A 22767-nucleotide genomic window follows, 5' to 3' on the forward strand; every position below is an offset into this window, starting at 1 on the left:
TAGTTAAGTTTAGACTATAATTATATTATAGTCTAAATTATAATCTAAACATTAATATATTTGAAATTATTTTTGTTATTATTATTTGTATGGGATCCATATTACAGAATAATATTTTACTTTAACAACAATTATATAATATATATATATATATATATTATATTATATATATATATATATATATATATATTAAATAAGGGTTAATAATGTTTTCATTTATGTATTTATACGTGAGTGAAATTGGAATTTTCTCTTTCATAATTTTTTTATAAATTTATATAAAATGATTCATATACTTTTAAAATGATTGGAAAGCATTCCTAAAAGTTGTTAAAATTGTGATGAATGATGAACTAGTAAACAAAGATATGACGTGGTTGATTTTTTAATTGATAGGTGTGATTATTTTAAAAAAATGAATTACGTGTATTTTTAAATGTTTTGTTGAAACTATTCAAGTTTGGTTATTTTTAGACGCATAGGCGAAGACTTTTGTGTGGACTAACTGATGCATGATGCAATGCTTAGGTTGGTGGTGTGTTTTGTGTTTAGTATCTTGTATAATATTTGTTAAAGAGCAATTGTAATTGAAAGTTTACTCGGTAATCTTTCCATTTTTAGTGGTTTTTAGTTCATTATTGTTGTGACAGGAGGAAAGCAATGACAACATTTTATTGTCGTACGTGGTTTATATATATATATATATATATATATATATATATATATATATATATATATATATATATATATAAATTTGAAAAGCATATCACGGATTAGATAAAAATTTTAAAAATTACATATTTAAGCAAGTTGTGGGTGGTTCATATAACTTCAAATTAAGAAGTCGTGTCTCCTGCATAACTTCATCATGACATATGAGTCAGAGGTGAAATCGTACATTCCTAAAACGATTTTAGACCCTATTAATTGATTATCAGGCCTTGTAATTGATTAAGAGCTCATGTAGAAGAGGTACAACTTCATCTATAATAAGCAAAAACTATTTGGTAATCGATTATAGACCTCTGGTAATTGATTACTATAGGGTTTTAGTATTAAGACAAAGAGTTATTTTGGTTCTGTGGGATATGTTTGTCAATTTGTATATAATTTGTATAACAAAAAAAAATTGTTTTAACACTAATCAATTACAACGACTTCACCTGTAATACGCAAAAACTCTCTGATAATCGATTCATCATCACGGTCTGAAGTCGTTTTAGGGGTACACGATTTTTTCTCTGACTCGTGTGTTAGAGTGAAGTCGTGCACGTGTATGACTTTTTCATTTGAAGTCGTCTAAGACTCTACGACTTGTCTAAATGCATAATTTAAAAAAAAAATTCTATATCCGTACAATGTTTTTCAAATTTGTTATATATAAAAAAAAACTGTTATATGTGAGTATGGTAGAAATATAATTTACCCATACTCTCTCCTTTCTTGATTTGCATATTTTTCCTACATTTTGTCTCTTAATTTGTTAAATATATATTTTTTTTGGCAAGTGGACACATTTTGTAATGTGTTGGATTGTTAAAAGTTGTATTGGCTAAAGTTGTTAATCATATCACAAAAGTAATTTATAAATAATTTACAAGTTGAAAACTAACATTAATATATAGTTTAATCTTCTAAGTTCTTCGTAATGGTTACATCAAGTATCGCAAAAACTTGGAAACAATGACTGTATGTTTATGTTTTTATTTAGTTTTAATGTTTTAAAATAATGTTTTAATTAAGATTTATTACTTATATTTTGATTGACACATAATTTATTTATAACCGAGTATATGATATATATTCAGCTAATGCATACTTGATTAAGATGTATTTATAGAAAAAAAATAATTACTTTAAAAAATTAAGTGATTAACAAGTAGTTAGGTCTATCCAAATACTCATTAATATAAAAAACACATGATATACATGAATGTATATCATTACGTTCATTAATTAATGTATTTGAGTTTCCATACAACTAAAAATATCAACTAGTGAACTTTCTGAAGTGGTGAAGAAAATTTCGTCGGTGTGGAGGTTATGAGAGAGAACACTTTCAAGAACAAGAAGGTGTATAGGTTTTTGGAGGAATGAAAACAGCTTTTTGCAATGGTGTGGTGAGGAGAGAAGAGAGCTTTAGTCAGTGGTGAAGAAACCACATAAAGCAGTTTTGAGAAGGTGCAAAGTTTTTTAGAAAATGAATTAAGAGAAAACGTGAAAGTTATTATAGTCTTAATTTCATGTTAGTTTTTTTTTTTAAATTCAAATGCATCAATGATATGCTGACACGTGATATTTTCAAATTATTGTTAAAATTTGATTGTTAAAGTATTTTTTTTCGTAATTATGTGATATTGTTTTCTTAGATATTGATAAGTAGATGTAAGTAGACCAATATAAAATAAAGGGAGATAAAACTTTATTTATGTAAACAAAGTGTTAGGAATTGATTGTGAGAGTCTCTAGAGAAGAGAGGGTTTAGAGTTTTCAAAGGATTGTTAAATACAGTGTTAGGGATTGATAATCACGTAAGGGTTTCTGAGGAGAGGGTTTAGATTTTTCAAAGAATTTTTAAATGAATTCTCATTAAACAACACAAGTTTAATCTTGCGCAAGAGGCAAAACGACGATTCATTCCTTGCGTTAAGAAGTGGGATCACCACAGGGGGCGAAATATTGGGGGTGAAACGGAAACAAAACACAACGACGGTGTCACCCACGCTTCTCTCCGAAACGGGAATCGAAGAAGACGAAGAAGCTTTTTTCATCTGAATCGGAATCGTCGAACAGAAATTGAACGTTTTTGAGTTACGGTTAATATGATAAGCGTTTTCTGTTTTGGAATCAAGGTCACGATGATTACCGCGAGAATTTGCTAACGTTTAAACAATTCTATGGAGGAAGAGGAGGATCGAATTTTGCTCTCTTGTTTGGGCGTAAAATCTGCCAATCCCGAAGACATTGAACGCGACGTTTTGGAAAAGGTATATATCATTAGTTTCTGCCTCTTCACGTTTTTATTTGTTATCTGCATTTTAGTTCGAGTTTTACTGCTTCTATTTCCTTTGAAATCGATTTGCATGTTTAATTTAGAACTCTGTTGAAATTAATAGCATAGTGATGTAAACTTGAAACAAAACCTTAAGATTTGACGGTAGAAAATGTTTAACTTGTAGGCTACTAAGAATGATTCAGTGACCGTTACTGAGGCTGAAGGTAGTGCCGAGGAAGAATGTTCTGATTTACCTGAAAATGTCGATCCATCGACTAATGCTAAAGCTGAACTTCATCAGAAGTTGAGAGCTGTTCAATTTGAAATTGATGCCGTTGCCTCCACCGTTGAGCGGTTGAGAAATGTGGAAAATAATGAAGAATGTAGTGATGCTGGTGAAGACGACTTGGTGTCGTCGTTTGCTGAGGTTGATTCCTCCAACAATTCAAATCTTCAGTGTGCTCTTGCTGCCGATAGGTTGAGGAGTCTGAAGAAGACGAAAGCTCAACTAGAGAAAGAGCTTTTGAATTTGTCCAAGGATGATGCTTCCAAAAGTGTTGAGGATGAACAATTGATCTTTAGTTTAGTTAGGGAAGAACGGAAGCCCAAGAGGAAGGTTAAAGAAGATAAAAAGTCAGACAAAAGCAAGGGAAAACGACTTAAGAAAGTTTCGTTTGACGATGATGTTGATTTTGATACTGTTCTAGATGCAGCTTCTGCCGGCTTTGTTGAAACAGTGAGTTTTACTTTTTATGATCACATTTTTTTTGCCGTACTTTGTCATTTTTTTTGGTCTAAAAGAATTGGTGATTAGAAGGGGAGAACTCGATTTATATGAAGTACTATGAGTATACCAAATTTTAAGGATATAATACTTGGTGGAGGTAGTAACGGAGAACTCATTTTCTACTACTTCATATGACTTAGGAAAGGGATGAATTGGTGAGAAAAGGAATTTTAACCCCTTTTCATAAGTTAAAGGGCTTTGAGCGCCGTTTTCAACAACCAGAAACATCAACTAGTCATAATGCAGCTGAGGAGGAAAATGCTAGTGATCTTGCTGCTGCCAGTGTTGAAAGAGCTGCCAAATCTATGTATGAGGCAGCAAGATCTCGCCCAACCACCAAGCTGCTCGAGCCTCAAGATGCACCGAAGCTTGATGCACCCACTTTTCCATTTCGAAGGCTCAGGAAACCACTACAATCTTCCAAAGCTCTTGATAAAGAAATGGAGCTAAATAAAGATTCAAAAAGGAAGAAGAAGCGGCCTCTGCCTGGAAGAAAGTGGACCAAGCGTGTTTCTTGCGATGATACACATACGGAAGAAAGTGGTATGTTTAAAATGTAATGTTCTTATTGAAAAATTGGATCAAATTCTTATTTACCTGGACATCAAGAGAATGAAAAATATGAAAAAGTAAATTAGTCTTATAACTCCATTAATTTTCCTATCTGGTAATAAAGTTGCAGGCCCCATGATGCACTCAAATAATCAAGAGGAGCTAAACTATAGTGATTTAACATGTAACTTCATATTAAGCTTTGACAATGCTTTTATTAGAGATGCCAATATAGAGAAATAATTCAACCTAGTTGCATTTGGTTATATTTTAAAAAATTTAGCATGGATATATCTTTTGCCATAATTATTATTTCCCATCAGCATTTCATTTTATGCAAAAGGCGATGCATCTTTTTTTAGTGCTTTGTTTCTAGTGCTATATGTATTTGTTGCTTGCAGTTTTAAAACGCCTGTTTTGCAATCTAAATTTTTGTCGCTTAAGAGTGTATGTGTATAGATAAGTCATGTGTTGATAGTGGATTATACATTCAACTTATTTCCTAGACCAATATTCCCGTTTCGAAAGATTTTGAAAGTAAATTCTAATAAAATAAAGCATGTGCATTGGCCATGTGTTGATGTGAGGAAATATTATGTGATGTATCAAAAACTTGTTCCACTTTTATTTCACTTTAGAATTTTGGTTTGCATTAGTATTATATACAAGTCTGTTTTTGTTCATAACATAATTCAATTTATTGATTTGTTTTTTCAGAAAATGCAGATGGTTGCTTAGATAGTTCCAGTTTTGAAAATTTAGAAGAACAAGGCATTGATCTTGATGATCATGAATCTTATGTAACGTTAGAAGGTGGGCTGAAAATCCCTGATAAGATATTTGAAGCTCTGTTTGACTATCAAAAGGTTGGTGTTCAGTGGCTGTGGGAATTGCATTGCCAAAGAGCTGGTGGAATTATTGGTGATGAGATGGGACTTGGTAAAACTGTCCAGATCTTATCTTTTCTTGGTGCACTGCACTATAGTGGCATGTACAAACCTAGCATTATTGTCTGCCCTGTTACACTCTTGCGACAGTGGAAAAGGGAAGCTAACAAGTGGTACCCAAAATTCCTTGTAGAGCTTTTACATGAATCGGCTCAAGATACAGCTCCTAGGAAGAAGCGAGCTAAATCTGAAGAAACAGACTGTGAAACCAATAGTTCAAGTGACAATGATTATGAAAAAAGTGAACCATCTAGAAACACAAAAAAATGGGAATCCCTGATAAATCATGTCATGAGATCAGAATCTGGATTACTTATCACCACTTATGAGCAGCTCAGAATATTGGGGGATCAGTTGCTTGATATTCAATGGGGTTATGCAGTTCTTGACGAAGGGCATAGAATAAGGAATCCAAATGCTGAAGTTACCCTCGTTTGCAAGCAGCTACAAACTGTACATCGAATCATAATGACTGGTGCACCTATTCAGAATAAACTGACTGAACTATGGTCATTGTTTGATTTTGTTTTTCCTGGAAAATTGGGTGTTTTGCCTGTATTCGAAGTTGAATTTGCAGTTCCTATAGCAGTTGGTGGGTATGCAAATGCTACACCTCTTCAAGTATCCACCGCATACAGGTGGGTCAATATTTTTCTTTAGTTGGTGCAAAGGTATAATTTTAGAAGGGTTGTTGTAATTTGAGATAATATCTTTAGAATCTTCCTAATTAGAGGAAATAGCTATATAATCTTTTATTTTATTTTACTTTCCTAGTTTCCCTATTTCTCTTTTTAGGAGAATTAGATTATTATAAATAAAGAGTATCAGAATGTATTTTTTATGATGGAGAATAATAAATCACTCTTATTTTCAACTTGGTATCAGAATTTGTCTGATCCGCTTCCGCTGTCTTTGCTGTCTGCTGCCGGCCGGCCGCTATGGCCGCCGTCGGCCCCTAAAAGTCTCTTCTTTAACATGTATTTTTAATGGGTTTCAATTACCCTAGTCAAGTTCTGCCTTAGAATTCTGGCTTTTTTTCCAGTATTACCAAATATAGAGTTTATTTGAGTATGATCAGAATGGGATTCGAACCCATTCCCTTTCGGACCAGTAGCTGAAACTGGTGCTTTAGATGTGTTGATGACCAATCAATTTTGGCTCTTTTTGGCATTCTTATTGACTTGCAGTTGAATCAAAGAGACCGAAAGTCTCTTCTTCGAAGAACCCATGAAAGACCACTGCCTTCACTGTTTATTCCGCTGTGCACCGTGCTCTCCGCCATCGACCACCATTGTCCTCCGTACGCTGCTGGCCACCGTCCATCGCTGGCCACCGTCGCACTTTCGTTGGGTGACCAACGGATCTGGACCGCATCCTTAAGTGACGGCCAACCACGTCGGTTTCGAGGGCTACCTCTCATTCACGCGCCGCCACGAGCACCAAATCTGTCCTATCATTGTCGGCCACCGTCACAGTTTCGACTGGTGACCAGCGGATCTGGATCGTCTCTTCAAGTGCGACCTAACCCAGGTGGTCGACGTCTCTGTCTCGTCCGCATGCGCCGTCATGCGCCTCCTCTCTCTGGTAGATCTCGGACGCGTGTTCATCACGCGCCGCCGTCCCTGTTTCGGAATCACACCGCGCCACTTCCGGTCTTGCTGTCGCCACAGACAGGAGTCTCGTCGCTTTGCGAGCTACTGTCAATCTCTCTGCAACCCTTGAACAATCTTTCTTTTTTATCTTCGGGTGTTCCACCTCCAATCCAACTTGGAGGAGTTGGAATCCATGCACACATCTTCATGGGACCAAGCGAGTGCTCTTCCTTTCCTTGCTGCTCCGTTGATTCAACTTGTGAGCCACTGACCTGTCTCCACCATTCTATCGATGCCACTGCATCACCTCTTTCTTGGATTGCTGACTTTCTTCTTGCACTTCTTTGGGTCTTTTGATACCATCATAAGTCCCAATATTTGGTGTTTTGGTTTCTGCCATGTGAAAGGATCTTTTCACCGCCAATGCCTTGTTGTAACAACTCACTGAGAGTTGTTCTATGAGACCGCCTGCTGATTTGGCTCGTTCGATGTTAGGGGTTTCAGATTTGTCCCCAAGTACGGATCGGTTCTCACCAGTTCTTCCACCTTCACGTTCTGTCATTGACGTGCATATGCCATTCAGTCGTGAGGGGAAGAAAAGTTTCAGCCGTTGTAGGATGGTTAAGTCCCTACAAGTTTGTTGTTGTTAGCCACTACAGGGCAGTTTAGTTCCTGTAGGTTTGTTGTTGTTCAGGGCAGTTAAGTCCCTAAAGGTTTGTTGTTGTTCAGGATAGTAAAGTCCTTGAAGGCTCGTTATTGTTAGGGCAGTTACGCCCCTAAAGGTTAGGACAATGAAGTCCTTGAAGGTTCGTTGTTGTTAGGGCAGTTAAGTCCCTAAAGGTTAGGACAATTAGGTCCTTAAAGGTTCGTTGTTGTTAGGACAGTTAAGTCCCTAAAGGTTCGTTGTTGTTAGGGCAATTAAGTCCCTAAAGGTTCATTGTTGTTCAGGGTGGTTAAGTCCCTACAGGTTTGTAAACGCCTTTGAAGGCCTCCCATATGTTACTCATGGAAATCATGTTCTTGAAGTTTTGTTGTTGTTCGCCACTGGTGGTCCTTCATTTGTTCTTGTAGTTTGTTGCTGTTTGCTGCTGCAAGTCATCATCCATTTTTGATGGAAATCTCTCTCGTCCATTGCTGTCCAAGTTGAAGTTTCATGGTGCTAGTTTGCCCTCGTCCATTGCTGTCCAAGTTGAAGTTTCATTGTGCTAGTTTGCTTTTGTCCATTGCTTTCCAATTTGGTTTATTGACGTTCTCTACAATTGAGTTTGACTATTCCAAGCTTGGTTCATACAATTTTGTATGATCTAGCTTGAGGGAAAGTGTTGTAATTTGAGATAATATCTTTAGAATCTTCCTAATTAGAGGAAATAGATATATAATCTTTTATTTTATTTTACTTTTATAGTTTTCCTATTTTCCCTTTTAGGAGAATTAGATTATTATAAATAAAGAGTATCAGGATGTATTTTTTATGATGGAGAATAATAAATCACTCTTATTTTCAACTAGGGTTATGTTAAAAATTTGGTCTGTATGGTCCCTACCATTAACCAAAGTTATAAAAGTGTTAAATTTTTGTTAAGTTTCCCCCTACTGTCATTTCAGACAAATGTTTGACACTGTTGTAATTTGGTTGACAACAGTGGAGACCATTTTATAAATATAATTTTTTTATGTAACAACTAAAATGTAGAGGTTTAATTTTTTTTTGTGTAGGGACCAAAATAAAAAATGGTGTCAAATATAGAGACCAAATATTTAATTTAACCATTAAAACAAACCTTTTACTGGTGTAAATTTCCTCCTCCTTTATTAAATTCCATAACCAATTTTCATAAAAAGTGCCAGAAGGGAAAATTACTCACTGGTAGATTTATGGATGCACCAGATAAATAAGGTTAAGGTGGCCAGTTTTCATATCCTTTTTGTTATCACTAGAAAGTTTATCAATGTTTACTGAAGTCGGAGAAGAACAATTCGAAATTTATCCAAAAATATGGATGTCTTTTGTTCATAAACTGGAAATGTTTTTCCAGGAATTTCTCTATTGTACTTCTTCAAACAAAATTTAAGGCATTGTATTGTTTTAATAATAAGCTACAACAGGTAACCAATCATGATCCTTTGATGTGTGGGAAAATGAAGCAAATGAAGTTGTTGTTCAATATTTTTAATTAGATTGTTTGCATATTTCATCTAGGAATATTGAACTAGTTAACTTTGAAGGTAAGCCTCTAATACCAAAAATAATATTAATATTCTTGTCATTTTTTAGGTGTGCTGTGGTGCTGCGTGATTTAATCATGCCTTATCTTCTCCGACGGATGAAGGCTGATGTGAATGCCCAACTTCCAAAGAAGACGGAGCATGTTCTATTTTGCAGCCTTACACCAGAACAAGTATCTGCTTACAGAGCATTTTTAGCTAGCACTGATGTGGAGCAAATATTGGATGGACACAGGAATTCTCTTTATGGAATTGATGTGATGCGCAAGATCTGTAACCACCCTGATCTACTTGAAAGGGATCATGCCTTCAGTGATCCAGATTATGGAAATCCAGAACGTAGTGGGAAAATGAAAGTTGTTGGTCAAGTGCTTAATGTTTGGAAGGAACAGGGTCACCGTGTTCTCCTTTTTACTCAAACCCAACAAATGCTTGACATTTTTGAGAATTTTTTGACATCTTCTGGTCATGTTTATCGGAGAATGGATGGTCTTACTCCTGTTAAACAGAGAATGGCCTTAATAGATGAATTTAATGCCTCAAGTGAAATATTTATTTTCATTTTAACGACCAAAGTTGGGGGTTTGGGGACCAATCTTACAGGTGCAGATAGGGTGATCATCTTTGACCCTGACTGGAATCCCTCAAATGATATGCAGGTAGGTTTGTACTGAATACATCCTTTTGTGGAAATTTTTGAAATTTGAATGAACTTCCCTTCCACCATGTTCACTTAGCCGGTTGGTTATAAATCATAGGAAAACAGCAAAAGTTGCGTTTATATATTTTATGGCATGGGGATTACGGGATAGAGAAATTAGGAATCAATGGGCATAGAAGGGTGAAGCATACAGTGGATTCTTTTATCTCCTTATTTCATTCCATCCTTAACCATGTATCTAACTAAACAAACAAGTTTGTGGAGTAAAATTGTCCGACGTTAATATTTGTGAAATTGTTTCCATTTTCTTATTATCATGGAAGATGTTGTTGTGGTTTCAAATTTAAATCCTAAGATGTTTAGTAATAGGATACTAATTTCTTTTAACAGGCCAGAGAGCGGGCTTGGCGTATTGGTCAGAAGCGGGATGTAACCGTGTATAGGTTGATAACACGGGGAACTATTGAGGAGAAAGTGTATCACCGTCAGATTTACAAACATTTTCTTACAAATAAGATATTGAAGAATCCACAACAGAAAAGGTTCTTTAAGGCCCGGGATATGAAAGATCTTTTCGTACTTAACGTGGATGGAGAAACTGGGTCAACTGAAACTTCAAATATTTTTAGTCAAATATCTGAAGAAGTGAATGTCATTGGGACACAGAAAGAAAATAAGGATAAGAATGAACATAGCCAAACTGCCAAACTGGATTCTGAGGATGTTGCAGTTAATAATGATGACAAGTCAGAGAGAGGATCTTCGGAGGGGAAGGGGAAAGAGAAGGTTGAACTTTATAACGGGGTTGATGATGGAACAGATATATTGAAAAGCCTTTTTGATGCCAATGGGATACATGTAAGTTTCTTCTCTGCATACGAGTGTTTCAGCGTACATCCAGTTTTATCATGCATCATTATGTTTATTTGACTAATTCTAGTAAAACTACACCCTGTTGCACAACATCAAGAACTAAGATAATTATGAACAATGCTAGCATACTATATGATTTGATTTTGTACTGTAATTACATTTACCATGCTCTGTGCCTCAGGCTAGTTTAGAATGTGATACTACCATATTAGCATGTTTCTTGTTATAGAGTGATGCTTTTTACTTTCTAGTACTTCTTTTCTGTGTTTCCTTTGTAATAAACCTGTTTTATGATGGTAGAGTGCCGTGAACCATGATTTGATCATGAATGCCCATGATGAGGAGAAGATGAGACTTGAAGAGCAAGCATCCCAAGTTGCTCGAAGAGCTGCAGAAGCTTTACGTAAGTCACGAATGCTCAGAAGCCATGATAGTGTATCTGTTCCTACGTGGACAGGAAGGTCAGGAACTGCTGGTGCACCATCATCTGTTCGTCAGAAGTTTGGTTCAACCGTGAATCCCCTATTGGTAAGTAAAAGCAAGGTATATGACGAGTTACCCAGCAAGGGAACGACAAAATTAAATGGATTCGCTGCTGGGGCATCCGCAGGTAAAGCTTTATCTTCTGTCGAACTTTTAGCTCAAATTCGAGGTAACCAAGAGAAAGCCATTGGTGCTGGGCTCGAACATCAGTCTAGCATGTTGTCAAGTTCCACGAATCAAGCAAGATCTGTAGATGTTAGATCTTCCAGGGCTACTGCAAGTTCATCTGGATTACAACCTGAAGTATTGATTCGGCAAATCTGCACTTTTATACAACAGCGAGGGGGTAGTTCTGATTCAGCCAGCATAGTTGAGTATTTTAAGGAACGTATTCCCTCACAAGATCTTGCCCTGTTCAAGAATCTGTTAAAGGAAATTGCGACTCTGCATAAAGGATCAAATGGATCTCATTGGGTTCTGAAACCAGACTATCAATTCTGATATCAGACACTACCAATAGGAGTGAGTTATTTGCCAATATTCCTATGCCAACAGTAGACTCTGAAGCATGCTTCTTCGTGCTGTCGTGGTTTATTCTTTTACTGATGTTAGTTTATGTATGAGACAGTCGCGAAGAATGCCTGTAGAGCCCGTTTTTGAGTTCTTAGCTCAATTTTGCACACGGAAAAGGGATAAATAGTTTCACAGGCACCTCTATGGAGTGCGGTAAATAGTAGTTTTGTAAAGCCGCATGGTTATTTCTATTTTTATTCATTTGGTTATCTAAGTAAAGAAAGCCATGTAGAGACAATTCCTTTAACATCAATAATACTTCCTTTTAATCTTAACTAAGCATTCTCATGTGTAGACTTATTAAATTAATCTATTTAATAGGATTTGTTCTTAGTTGAAACAAAATAAGTCTACAAAATAAAAAAAATCCTTATTAAAGAAATATATGGGACTAAATTTTTTTATGGATCTTCTTTTAATATGTTTGACTATTTTATTTTTAATAATATTAAAAAAGTTTCTGATTAAGTTAATATATTAGTTTAATTGATACTATAATTTAATCATAGTCATACATTTCTAAATCAAATTTTGTAACTATATTAAAATTTATTTTTTATTTTTTAAAATTGTGTATTTTTATTCAATTTTAATATACGTTTATATTATATTAGCATTAATTTGATTTTTTTATGGATAATTCTTTTGAATTGAGACATACTTAATTATATTTTAGATATCAAAACTAAAAATAAAAACTTATTTATATTAATTATTTTAAATGGTTTATCAAAATAAATTCATAAAAGTTAAATTAATCTAATTTAATCTCTTAACTTTATAATAAACATCAACGTAATTATTTTCGTGTACTACTCATACCGACTATTAAAAAATTGTCAACATAATGATGTGATATTTTTTTCTATATTAAATTTTCTTTAATTACTATTTTAAATAATTGAAATATGAAATAATTTATTTATTTTTTATTTCAAATTTTTCATTTTTCCAAAAATTTTAAATTTATATAACTTTTTATTCGTAATATACTTAATTACTACTTATAAAAATAAAATGTAATAAATTACTATCTACTAAAATAAATTAATTACTATCATTAGTGTTGAATATAGTAAAAAACATAGTAAAAAACTATGTCTAAGATTAATATTTTTCGGGTTGAATATATACATAAGATGTTATATTTATAATAGAAGAAATATGCGCTAAATAAAAAAAAATGAAATAATAATAAACTAATTAAAGATAAAAGGTAAAAATAAGATATCTAATAATCTAATATATCTAACACTTTGATTCAAGCTGGTGCATACAAATTGTATATACTAAACTTGTTACAAATATAATCAATTGTTGATCTCGTAAAGACTTAATAAAAATATATGTTTCTATGCTCGAATAATACCAAATTATTAATGATTTCGAATACGACATAAAAGACAATATACCATTCCAGAAGACTCCTTTGAACAACAAATCCAAGAGGTTGCTTCATATAAATATCTTCTTGCGAATTGTTATTGAGGAACACGTTAACATCCCGTTAATAAAAAGATCATTGTTGAAGAGTCACCATAGTTATAAATAAACCAACAAAAAGTCATCTTTGTCACTCCAGAAAAATATATATGAATGGGTCGGATGCATCGGGTGATAGAAGAGAATTCATAAAAAATGAATGGGTCAAATCTGTCGGTGATAGAAGAAAATTCATAAGAGACCATAACGGAAAAAGTCATGAATGAACAAGAGAGAAATCCTAAAAAATCAAGATTCTCCAATCAAGACACCAAGCAGAGATCCTTAAAGAGAAGAAAGAGGCAACCTCAACACATTGAATCGCGGTTGGAGAAGAGATGAGACATGTGGCGAGATATGGAACAAATATGCAACTTCGAGAGGCGTATAAGAGTGCGTAGGAGATCTAAGGAAAGTGTTGTTGATGACTAGGTGGTCACCTGGTTGAGACTATCAGAATCATGTGATCGTCAGTCGAAATTGACAAAAAATATTTTATAAAAAAATCATATTCTCTAAATACTATGTTGAATATAATAAAAAATTATGTTTGGATTAATCTCGAATGTACATTGATATTGTATGTATGATAAAAGAAATATGAACAAAATTTAAAATATAAATAAAGAATAATAAATAACTAACAATAACACATAAAAAATAAGATACATAGATATAGAAAATAACTTTCATATATAAAATTAAATTAGTATTAATACTTTTTTAACGTTTATAAACAAGTATTATATAATATTATAATTCCACATTTATATATCTAATGTGAATTTTATAAATTGTAATTTGTAATTCAAAGGTAATAATAAAACGTAAGAAGTTATTAGATTATTACAGTAGTAGTTTTAAAATTGCCAGTATAATCATGTACACTAATTTTCTTTTAGTATTTCTCCCTATTTTTCTCCATATTTTTCCATCTACTTTTCCATATTTTTTCATACACCTTTACATTTTAACATTTTTCAACGAATTTTAAAATTAATTGAAATTTTCAAAAATTATTCAACAAATATCAAAATTGAAAAAAAAAATTTCAACGAATAATAAAATTTATTAAAGAAAATTTTCAAGAATTTCAAAATTTATTAAAAAAAAAATTTCAATGAATTTCGAAATCTTTTGAAAATTTTTTTTCAATCAATTTCAAAATTCGTTAAAAGAAAAGAAAGTGAGATGTAAGATTTTTTTTGGATTTTTTGAAATGCAAGAGATAATTTTAAAATTGAAAAAAGGGTGAGATTACAAGAAAAAAATGTGAAGAGGTGTATGAAGAAACACTTTACACTTTTTTCCATCTAAAATGTCACGTGACATTTTCAGAAAATTACTAATTTACTCTTAATCATTTAAAAATCAAATTCAACTTCTTAAAAACAGGTCTAGAAAAAGAAAACTAATTTAACCTTGACTTTGTTATAAACTGTGCTCGTGTTAATAATTCTTTTTACAAATATATATATATATATATATATATATATATATATATATAATAAAATATCTTGTATTAACTTTTTGTTAGCTTCAATAGGAACTTGCCTTTAATTTACACAAACAATTTATTTATAATGTCAATTATAATATTCTAAATTATAATTTATAGCCTCGGACGATTGTAATGTTGTAGGGAGTTTTGAAATTTAGTGCAATCGTCCGTGTAGAGAGCTACACAGGTACATAGCTGTTGGCTCTGTTGCACAAGTGACAAGTGCAACATATAGCAGCTGCTAAAACTGGATATTGTCAAGCAACACAAAAACGGCTTCATATATACCTATTTCAATTATTGGGCATTCGGTTGACTGATGATACATGCGTGACATTCGTAACACTACCTTTAACATAAAATCACAAGCACAACTTAATCAATAAATATTCTTTTGGGGATACTGATTGGGGGTAATTCTTTTTATAGAGATGAGAAAACTGTTATTACAAACAAAAGAAATACATAAATATTTCCATAATATTCTCAAGCGATCGATTTACTTGGTAGTTGGCACTAGATTCACTTATGACACCTCCTTGTGCACATATTCTTCCACTGTTGCTTTTCTCAATATAAAGAACCAAAAAAATCAGAGAATAATAAAAGCCTCATTGTTAAAATTCTCATTGTATGTAATCAGAAGGCTGCCCATCCTGAAGCTCCTGAGGTGTTTGTTGAGGGAAGATTTTTCTGTAAATGCAAACAACCAAGAAATGCGATTGTTACTCATAACAGAGAAAACCTCTTGGTTAAACTGGAATGCTCCAGATTATAACCAAGAAAACTCGCTTTTTCAAATCATTGTGATCAAGTGTGTAGGACTCTAAAACTAAAAAAATAAACGAGTATACAGTTAGTATTCTAAATCTCTTGACCTTTATGCGGTTATGCCTTGAAATCAAGGGTACGTTACTTCAGTTTTGGAGATACAACATCGAGAATTGGATGATGAAAAAGTTAGGTTAATCAATCCTATTAAAATTAGATAGATAAAGCATATACAGTCCCCAATTAGATCTTGTCTGAACGATCTATAGGAAATGATGTTGCTGTTAAGTCGTGCAATGCAATAACTATTAAGCCAAAAATGTCAACGACATGAGTCAATAACATTCGAAAAGGAAAATACCAAATGCACGAGTTGGACCCGCATACCTGTAGTTGAGAAAGATCTGATAAAGAGTCAGTAGAATGTTTCACACTTTCATATGTCCCTTTAGGATCAGTAGCGCGACCTGTAGAAGCAATCCGAGCAGCAACAGGATCATTTGGTGGGGGTGGAAGGGGAGACCTGATTTTCCCAATCCCACTTGGTGGGGGAGCTAGGCTCAAGGTTTTTGGTTTTGGTGTTGCAGCATGCCCACCGGTTAGGCCAGCAGCTGAAAGCATGCCAGTTCCACCAGAGACCTTGTGCTTCACATTAATTCTAATGGTTTCCCCGTCCTAAATGCCAAATAACAAATACATCCTTGAGAACAATGGAAAAGTGGCGATCCACAGGATAAGAGAAACACACTGATAAGATATGAGAAAGTAAATTCATAAAAATTTTGAAGAATTGTGAAACAGAAACACACCTAGAAACTGCTAAAAATTTTATATTTGACCAAAGCAAAGTAAGGTCGTGTTTAGATAAACTTATCTATAAATATGTACAGCAGAAGAAAATAAGAACATCAAAATGTATTACTTCTTCGTAAGCTCAAATCAATTTGAACAAGTTAAATGAAAAGAACTTCTATGAAAATTAAGTGCATACATTAACTTTAGCTTATGTCAAAAGCTCAAATCATTTTAGTTTCTATAAATTAATCCAAACTGACCCTAATTCTTGGTCACAGCAAAAACAGCATACAGTACATAACAAAGATTACAAGCACAGCACAAAAATATCATCTTACTAATCCACTTAACCACAGCATTGAATCATGCTTCATCATTCACTCAACAGGTAGACCAATGAAAAATTACATCTCATCTATCCATCTCGAAATAAACTAATTCATAATGATCACGGTCGCGAATTGCAGTTCAATTACAGAATCGAAACAAGCCGACTGTAGAAATTGTGATCGATATACCTTAAGCCTGTGATTGACGGCGGGGTGAATGTCGATCTGAGACTCTTCAGCGGCAGCGGAGTCACCGGATTCCTTCTCGTGCTCGCGGCGTACGTACTTCTCGTGATCGGAGAGCGCCACGTTGAAGTCGAAGGCCTCGTTCCTCTCATTGAACCCTAGCCCAATGAAGGCGTGCTTACCGCGACCGTCCTCGATCTTGAGGACGAAATAGCGCGACGAGTCGAGGACCGGCTCCACCGCGCTCTCGCGCTGGCCAGGGTACACGAAGCACGCGGCGAAGAGGTCACCGGAGTTCGGATCTTCAAGGCGGATCTCGCAGCGGTCCCGACGAGATACGACGCGGATCCGCCCCGACCAGATCTTGTCGGACTGGAGCCACTCGCCGCACTTGTATCCACCGGAGGTGGTGCGCGGCGGGATCTTGTAGACGGAGACCTCACGCACGACCAGAAGCGTGTGCTCGAAGGCCTCCTCCTCCTCCACCTCGAACGACATCGTTTCCGTGGAGGGAATTTGATTGGAGTTTGGGTTAGCGTTTGAGAGGAATTTAACGTGAATTTGTGTTAGCGAAAAAGTGTGCGGTGTTGCGTCTGTGTCTTGCAAGGTCAACTGTTTGGGGGAGATGCACTGTCGTGATCTCTTCTTCTTCCTATTACCAATGTAATGTAGCTTCTTTTTGCTTTATCTTCTTTTCTTCTTTTTGTTACTCTTCAATCCATGTTTTCTTTTCTTTTCTTTTAATGCTTGTATTTTCTTTTATCGTTATAATACAGCAATATGGTGTGGTAAAATTTAATTTTGAGAAATGAGAAATCCCAGTAAATTAGATATTGTGTGATGCTTAATGGATTCATCTATCATTCATTCATAAAGGTGCCTCCTACCGAGTAGGAAATGGACCGCACAGTATAGGAAAATATTTGTTTTATCTGACGTGGGATCACGTTTTATTTCATCTTTTCCTCATTGTTTGTAAGCCAACTTCAAATTTTTAAAAAGTTTAATTATTTGAGTGGTTCTGGTAGCTAGTTTATTTGATTTCTGCTTATGAAAATGTGTAAACTTAGTTCTTAAATACGTTGATGTGTATAAATCAAGTCATTTTTTTTTCACGGCATTTAAATAGTTAAAGTTGACATATCTAACGTGTAACTCAGATTTTTTGATATAAAAATTGAGATTAGGGTTTATAACAACAATTAATAGTGAATGTTTAGGAATTGGAGTTTCGAACAATAAAGAAGAGAAACGAAGTTGGAGATTTCATTACGGCGAAGTGAAAGTGGAAAATCAACCTTTATTTGAGAGTGAAGTGAGTTTCATTAAAACTAGAATATGCGTATGTTTTGAATATATAAATGCGTGTGTCTATTTTGGGTTTTTGTGAGTGTTGTAGTGTTAGGATGATTGGATAATTTAGGGTTAGTGTTTGAATGTTGTGCTTCTATTTTAATCGTTTTTTAATGTTGTGCTTCTTTGTAATTTTGTGTGTAATGTGGTTGATTGCATATTTGTTTATGGAATCACTTGACACTGGTGATCCCTATTAAGTGTGATGATGTTTTTGTTGTGGTTCCCTATTATGTGTGATGGTGTTTTCCTTGTGGTGTCCCGTTTGAAATTGTTGTCATGTTTTTAAGGTATGACATGTAATGTCCTATATTCTTTGGTCATTTTCATATATGACAGAGTTATATATATAGACATATATTACTTGAGATGTACAAGTCTGTATTTAAAGTGGTCTTCATCATGGTAGTAAGTTTGTCAATAATGGATCACTGAAATATGTTGGAGAAAACACTACTTTGGCACGTGACCCAGACAGGTGAAACTACTTTGAGATTTTGTCCATTCTAAAGGAGATTAGTTATGTGAATGTTAAAGAGTTGTGGTATTTGATGTGTGAATAAAATGTAATTGCATTCATATCTTAATTTAGGCCATTTGCATACATAATTGCATTAATTGAATGATTTCATCATGCATTATCTTTGTTTTGGATAATACATTTGGGTTTTATGTTTTTCTTGTAGATTAGTGTTTCGAAGTGTTAAAATCACAATTTAAGAAGAATTTATGTCCAAGATGTAGAGTTTAAACCAGAGAGTTTCACAATTTAGTTGTGAACATTTCCACAACCTCTGAATTTTGATCCAAAATGTAGAGTCGAAACCAGAGAGTTCCACAACTGAGATGTGAAAGTTTCCACAACCTGTTTGTCTCGAGAGAAACAAAATGAAAACCAGTAACTTCAACAATTGAGTTGTGATATTTTTCCACAACTTGTGGATTTACTTTAGGAGTGTGAAACTGAAATCAGAGAAGTACACAAGCAAATTGATTTTGGATTTTTCTATGAGTAATGGAATTTTTCAGAGTAGTTACTAACCTTTCATATTACATAGATTTAAAGAGATTAAAAAAAAAGAAATTGAGGACAGTTATTTTAAGGGAGTAACCACCCCCCCTAAAAAGAGGGAAGAAGAGGAAAAAAGGAGAACATAATAATTGGAAGAAAAACGCAGATCGAAGAGCACTTAAGGGATTCTACACTTCTTCTTCCTTTAGTTTCTTGTGAATTTTACATTATGCAGAACTAATTGTCCTTCTTGTTAGAGGATTGATGTAATACTTTGGATTATAATTTATGAACCTTTTCAATTGATATTTAGTTAATTTGAATTATCTTAATGTTCTATTTATGTTCTAATGTCTATTTTAAGAGCAGTTTCATAATTGGAAAATTGGAGATTGTTTTCAATTATAAATATAACATATTAGATGTTGTCATAATTGGGAAATTGGGTATAGCTAATTAGTTTGCAATTGAGATAATAATTGTTCTTCATGATTTTATTGAATTTTGTAAGTAACCTAAGAGATTAAGGATCATAATTCAATGAATAAGTTTGCCTATCTAACAAATTAGGGGTAAACAAGCTCTTAATAAACTCAAGTGGATAATTATAATCCACACATCAATTGGAAAGGGTAGGAATTCATATGAAAGTGTATGAAATCAATTCTCTAACATTGCTTATATTAATTGAATTCTCATCAGTTGTTTATGTTCATTATTTCATTTGATTTTCTGTTGTTCAAAACTACGTAAATTAGTAATCTAGTACTCAACTCATTCAATCCGAGATAACGATATTTTGTTACTATAATAGTGATTGGTACACTTCACCAGCGTTCATCGGTATTCAATAGGTGGAGGTTTTGTGTTAGGAGGAAGGTTGAAATTGTTATCTAATGACAAAGGTGCATGTCATATGTGAATATTTCCACACTAAATGGTCAAGTTCACTTGTATGTTGTACATATGGTGTCCAAACCTCAAATAATAAATATGTTGAAATATTTTCCTCTTGAGGGTCATTGTAATGATGGTGACTATGAAGAAGAAATTGATGTTGAGGATCAAGGTAAGGTTCATTGGAGGGAGAGGGTAATTGTAAAGAAGAAGTAAAAGAGGATGGTGAAGTTGAGGTTGGTGTGGGTAAGGTTGTTGTGGAGGGGGAGGGCAATTGTGAACAAGAAGTAAATATGGATGGTGAAACTGAGGTTGGTATGGATTAGGTTGCTATGGAGGTAGAGGGTAATTGTGAACAAGAAGTAAATATGGATGGTGAAGTTGAGGTTGGTGTGGATGAGGTTGTTGTGGAGGGAGAGGGAATGCATGAGGTTGGTGTAGAGGGAGATGGTTTGCATGAGGTTGTTAAGACAAAATCGTTTAGAGAATAAACTGTCTAAGCAACCCAGGTTTTGAAGTTCAACAAAGAACATTGATGAATGCATATTTATGTCCTCATTTAGCCTTTAATATAATTTGTTTTTGTACTTTCATAAAATATTTTAATTAGGATTTGTTATAATTGAGTTTATTTAGCATGAGATACAAAAACATGTTAAAAATAGCATTTTAGTTGCATAAATGTTCTTTGAATATTGTGAGGCGTGTTAGTGCAGCTTCAACTAAGTTGAGCTCATTAAGGTGTGGAAATAAATTGGTTAAAGTTTCATGACACCTTAAAGATAAATCCAAGAATAAAAAATAATCAAGACCACAAGATATCAATCCAAATATAGCGTGAAAAAGTAAAAAAGTTTGGCTAAGCCAAGAAAAAGAAACGGGCAACAAATTTTGTATCTTGTGGTTTTCTCTATTTTTTCTATACTTTAATAATTGATAAATGTTTATAATAAAAGATAATTTGGGAAAAATATATCTTAAGATATTTTATTTGATATTGTTAAATATTACCTTATTTAACTATATCAATAAATATCAAAAGATAATATTTGTTAAATCCTTTTTAATCTAACAAATATCTTCTCAAATATTTTTAGGTCTCCACAACAATCAAATATATCATGAAGAAATTGGATTATTTAGAAGATAATTGGAAGATATTACATCATCATAAAGAAGATTACAATAACAGAAAAGCCTAAAATAAAGCCCAATCCAATTTCTATATAAAGAGACTTAGGGAAACACGTTAAGGGAGCTTAGGAGCCCTTTGAGGGGATCAAATTTCGTCGTCTCTCTCTTCTCTTATGTTCCCCACCATCTCTTCTTCTATTTTCATGTTATTTCAACATTTCATGGAGTGCTAAACCTCTAGAGTTGATTCTACTGTAATTTCTTAAATGGATTATGAGATTAGATAAATAAATTTGTTTATTTTTTTAATTCTTGTTCTAATTTATTTTTATGTGTCTTTTACTTCTTAATCAAGTAAAAGTAATGGTTTTTACATTATAGCAAATAAGTATGGTCTTATATCTACATAACATATCAATCATATGAGTCCAAGGGTTCTTAATTTTAATTGAGAATTTACTTTGATTAAATTTAGAAGCTTTCGTATGATTGAATGAGTTTTTGCTACCAATTGAGAATGTACTTTGATTGAGGTAAAATATTTAACAAGAATTTAGCAATAATTTGGTTAATTAGTTTTTTACTTGATATAAGAGTTAAAAGAATAGACATGACTAGACATAGTAATATTTAATTAAGAATGTATTTTGGTTAAATTTACTATAATAATCTACAAAGTTTTTGCTTTTAATTGAGAATGTAATTTGGTTAATAGTAAAAACACTAACAAATTATTTGATAATTTACATTGATTAATTTTGAAAATCTAAGACAATAGTTAATTGAATAATAATCTTTAGATAACTAATCATGAATCCTATTTTGAAGACGCGGTGAACTTAATCTATTTTCTTTATAATTTTTTTATTTTTTAAATCTGTTTACAAATATATTTCTTTCTATCTTTTGTTGTTTTTTTCTTTAATCTTTATGTCAGGAGACTACTCAGGATTGACTTTACCCTTTCTATTTTGTTGGCTACTATTTTTTTTTTTTTAGCAATACTGAGTTGTTATAGTTTAGTAGAATTAATTGAATTGCGTCAAATGTTATCAAGCATTGAATGAAATATTGTTGTATGAAAAGTTGTTTAAAACACTAGCGTCTAATGAAAATATATTTCATAAAGTCTAAAGTCAAGATCATAAAAAAATATCCCTCATTGAAATCTTTCAATAAAATATATAAGCAAAACAAGCTAGCATCTTATGAAAACATAAGTCTTATATAATACTAAGGTTAAAAAGAAATCTTTATTTATTAGTGTTATATCAAGCAAATATTTCTAGAGAAAACATCATCAGATGAATGACCGCTAAACGCTTTAGCCTTTGAAAAAGAATCTCATGTCTATATGATCTGATGACTATGCATGCTAAACTTACCAAACGATGCATTTATTAATGAAATGACAAATCATAAAATGTCTTGAACACACTATACTGCCTAATGCTTATCAATGTTCAAAACATTTAATGCATGTACGAAAAAGTACTTCGATACTTGTATACTTTGTTTCTCGATATTCGTTGAGATCAATAAAGCAAAAAGATATAATCAAGATCGTTGTGAAGTACCTGAAAAACACTAGAAGGGGGTTGAATAGTGTTATAGGAAA

General features: G+C 33.2%; 2 protein-coding genes across 2 annotated transcripts; one reads left to right on the top strand and one right to left on the bottom strand.

Moving 5' to 3' along the window:
• Positions 1 to 2462: 2462 nt before the first annotated feature.
• Positions 2463 to 11964, top strand: LOC124819442 (protein CHROMATIN REMODELING 8). The gene is made up of 7 exons (XM_088098887.1): positions 2463 to 2987; positions 3180 to 3731; positions 3923 to 4325; positions 5052 to 5919; positions 9149 to 9758; positions 10151 to 10618; positions 10934 to 11964. Exons 1-7 carry the CDS (start codon positions 2898 to 2900, stop codon positions 11615 to 11617), a joined length of 3675 nt encoding a protein of 1224 aa, XP_087955013.1. The 5' UTR covers positions 2463 to 2897; the 3' UTR covers positions 11618 to 11964.
• Positions 11965 to 15047: 3083 nt separating this feature from the next.
• On the bottom strand, positions 15048 to 17513 carry LOC148192842 (uncharacterized protein At1g03900-like). The gene is made up of 3 exons (XM_088098178.1): positions 16757 to 17513; positions 15831 to 16118; positions 15048 to 15365 (listed from the first exon to the last, which is right to left on the bottom strand). Exons 1-3 carry the CDS (start codon positions 17249 to 17251, stop codon positions 15312 to 15314), a joined length of 837 nt encoding a protein of 278 aa, XP_087954304.1. The 5' UTR covers positions 17252 to 17513; the 3' UTR covers positions 15048 to 15311.
• Positions 17514 to 22767: the final 5254 nt, after the last annotated feature.

Source organism: Vigna umbellata, chromosome 9, assembly GCF_029865625.1.
Source record: "Vigna umbellata cultivar VRB3 chromosome 9, Vumbellata_1.0, whole genome shotgun sequence".
NCBI lineage: Eukaryota > Viridiplantae > Streptophyta > Magnoliopsida > Fabales > Fabaceae > Vigna > Vigna umbellata.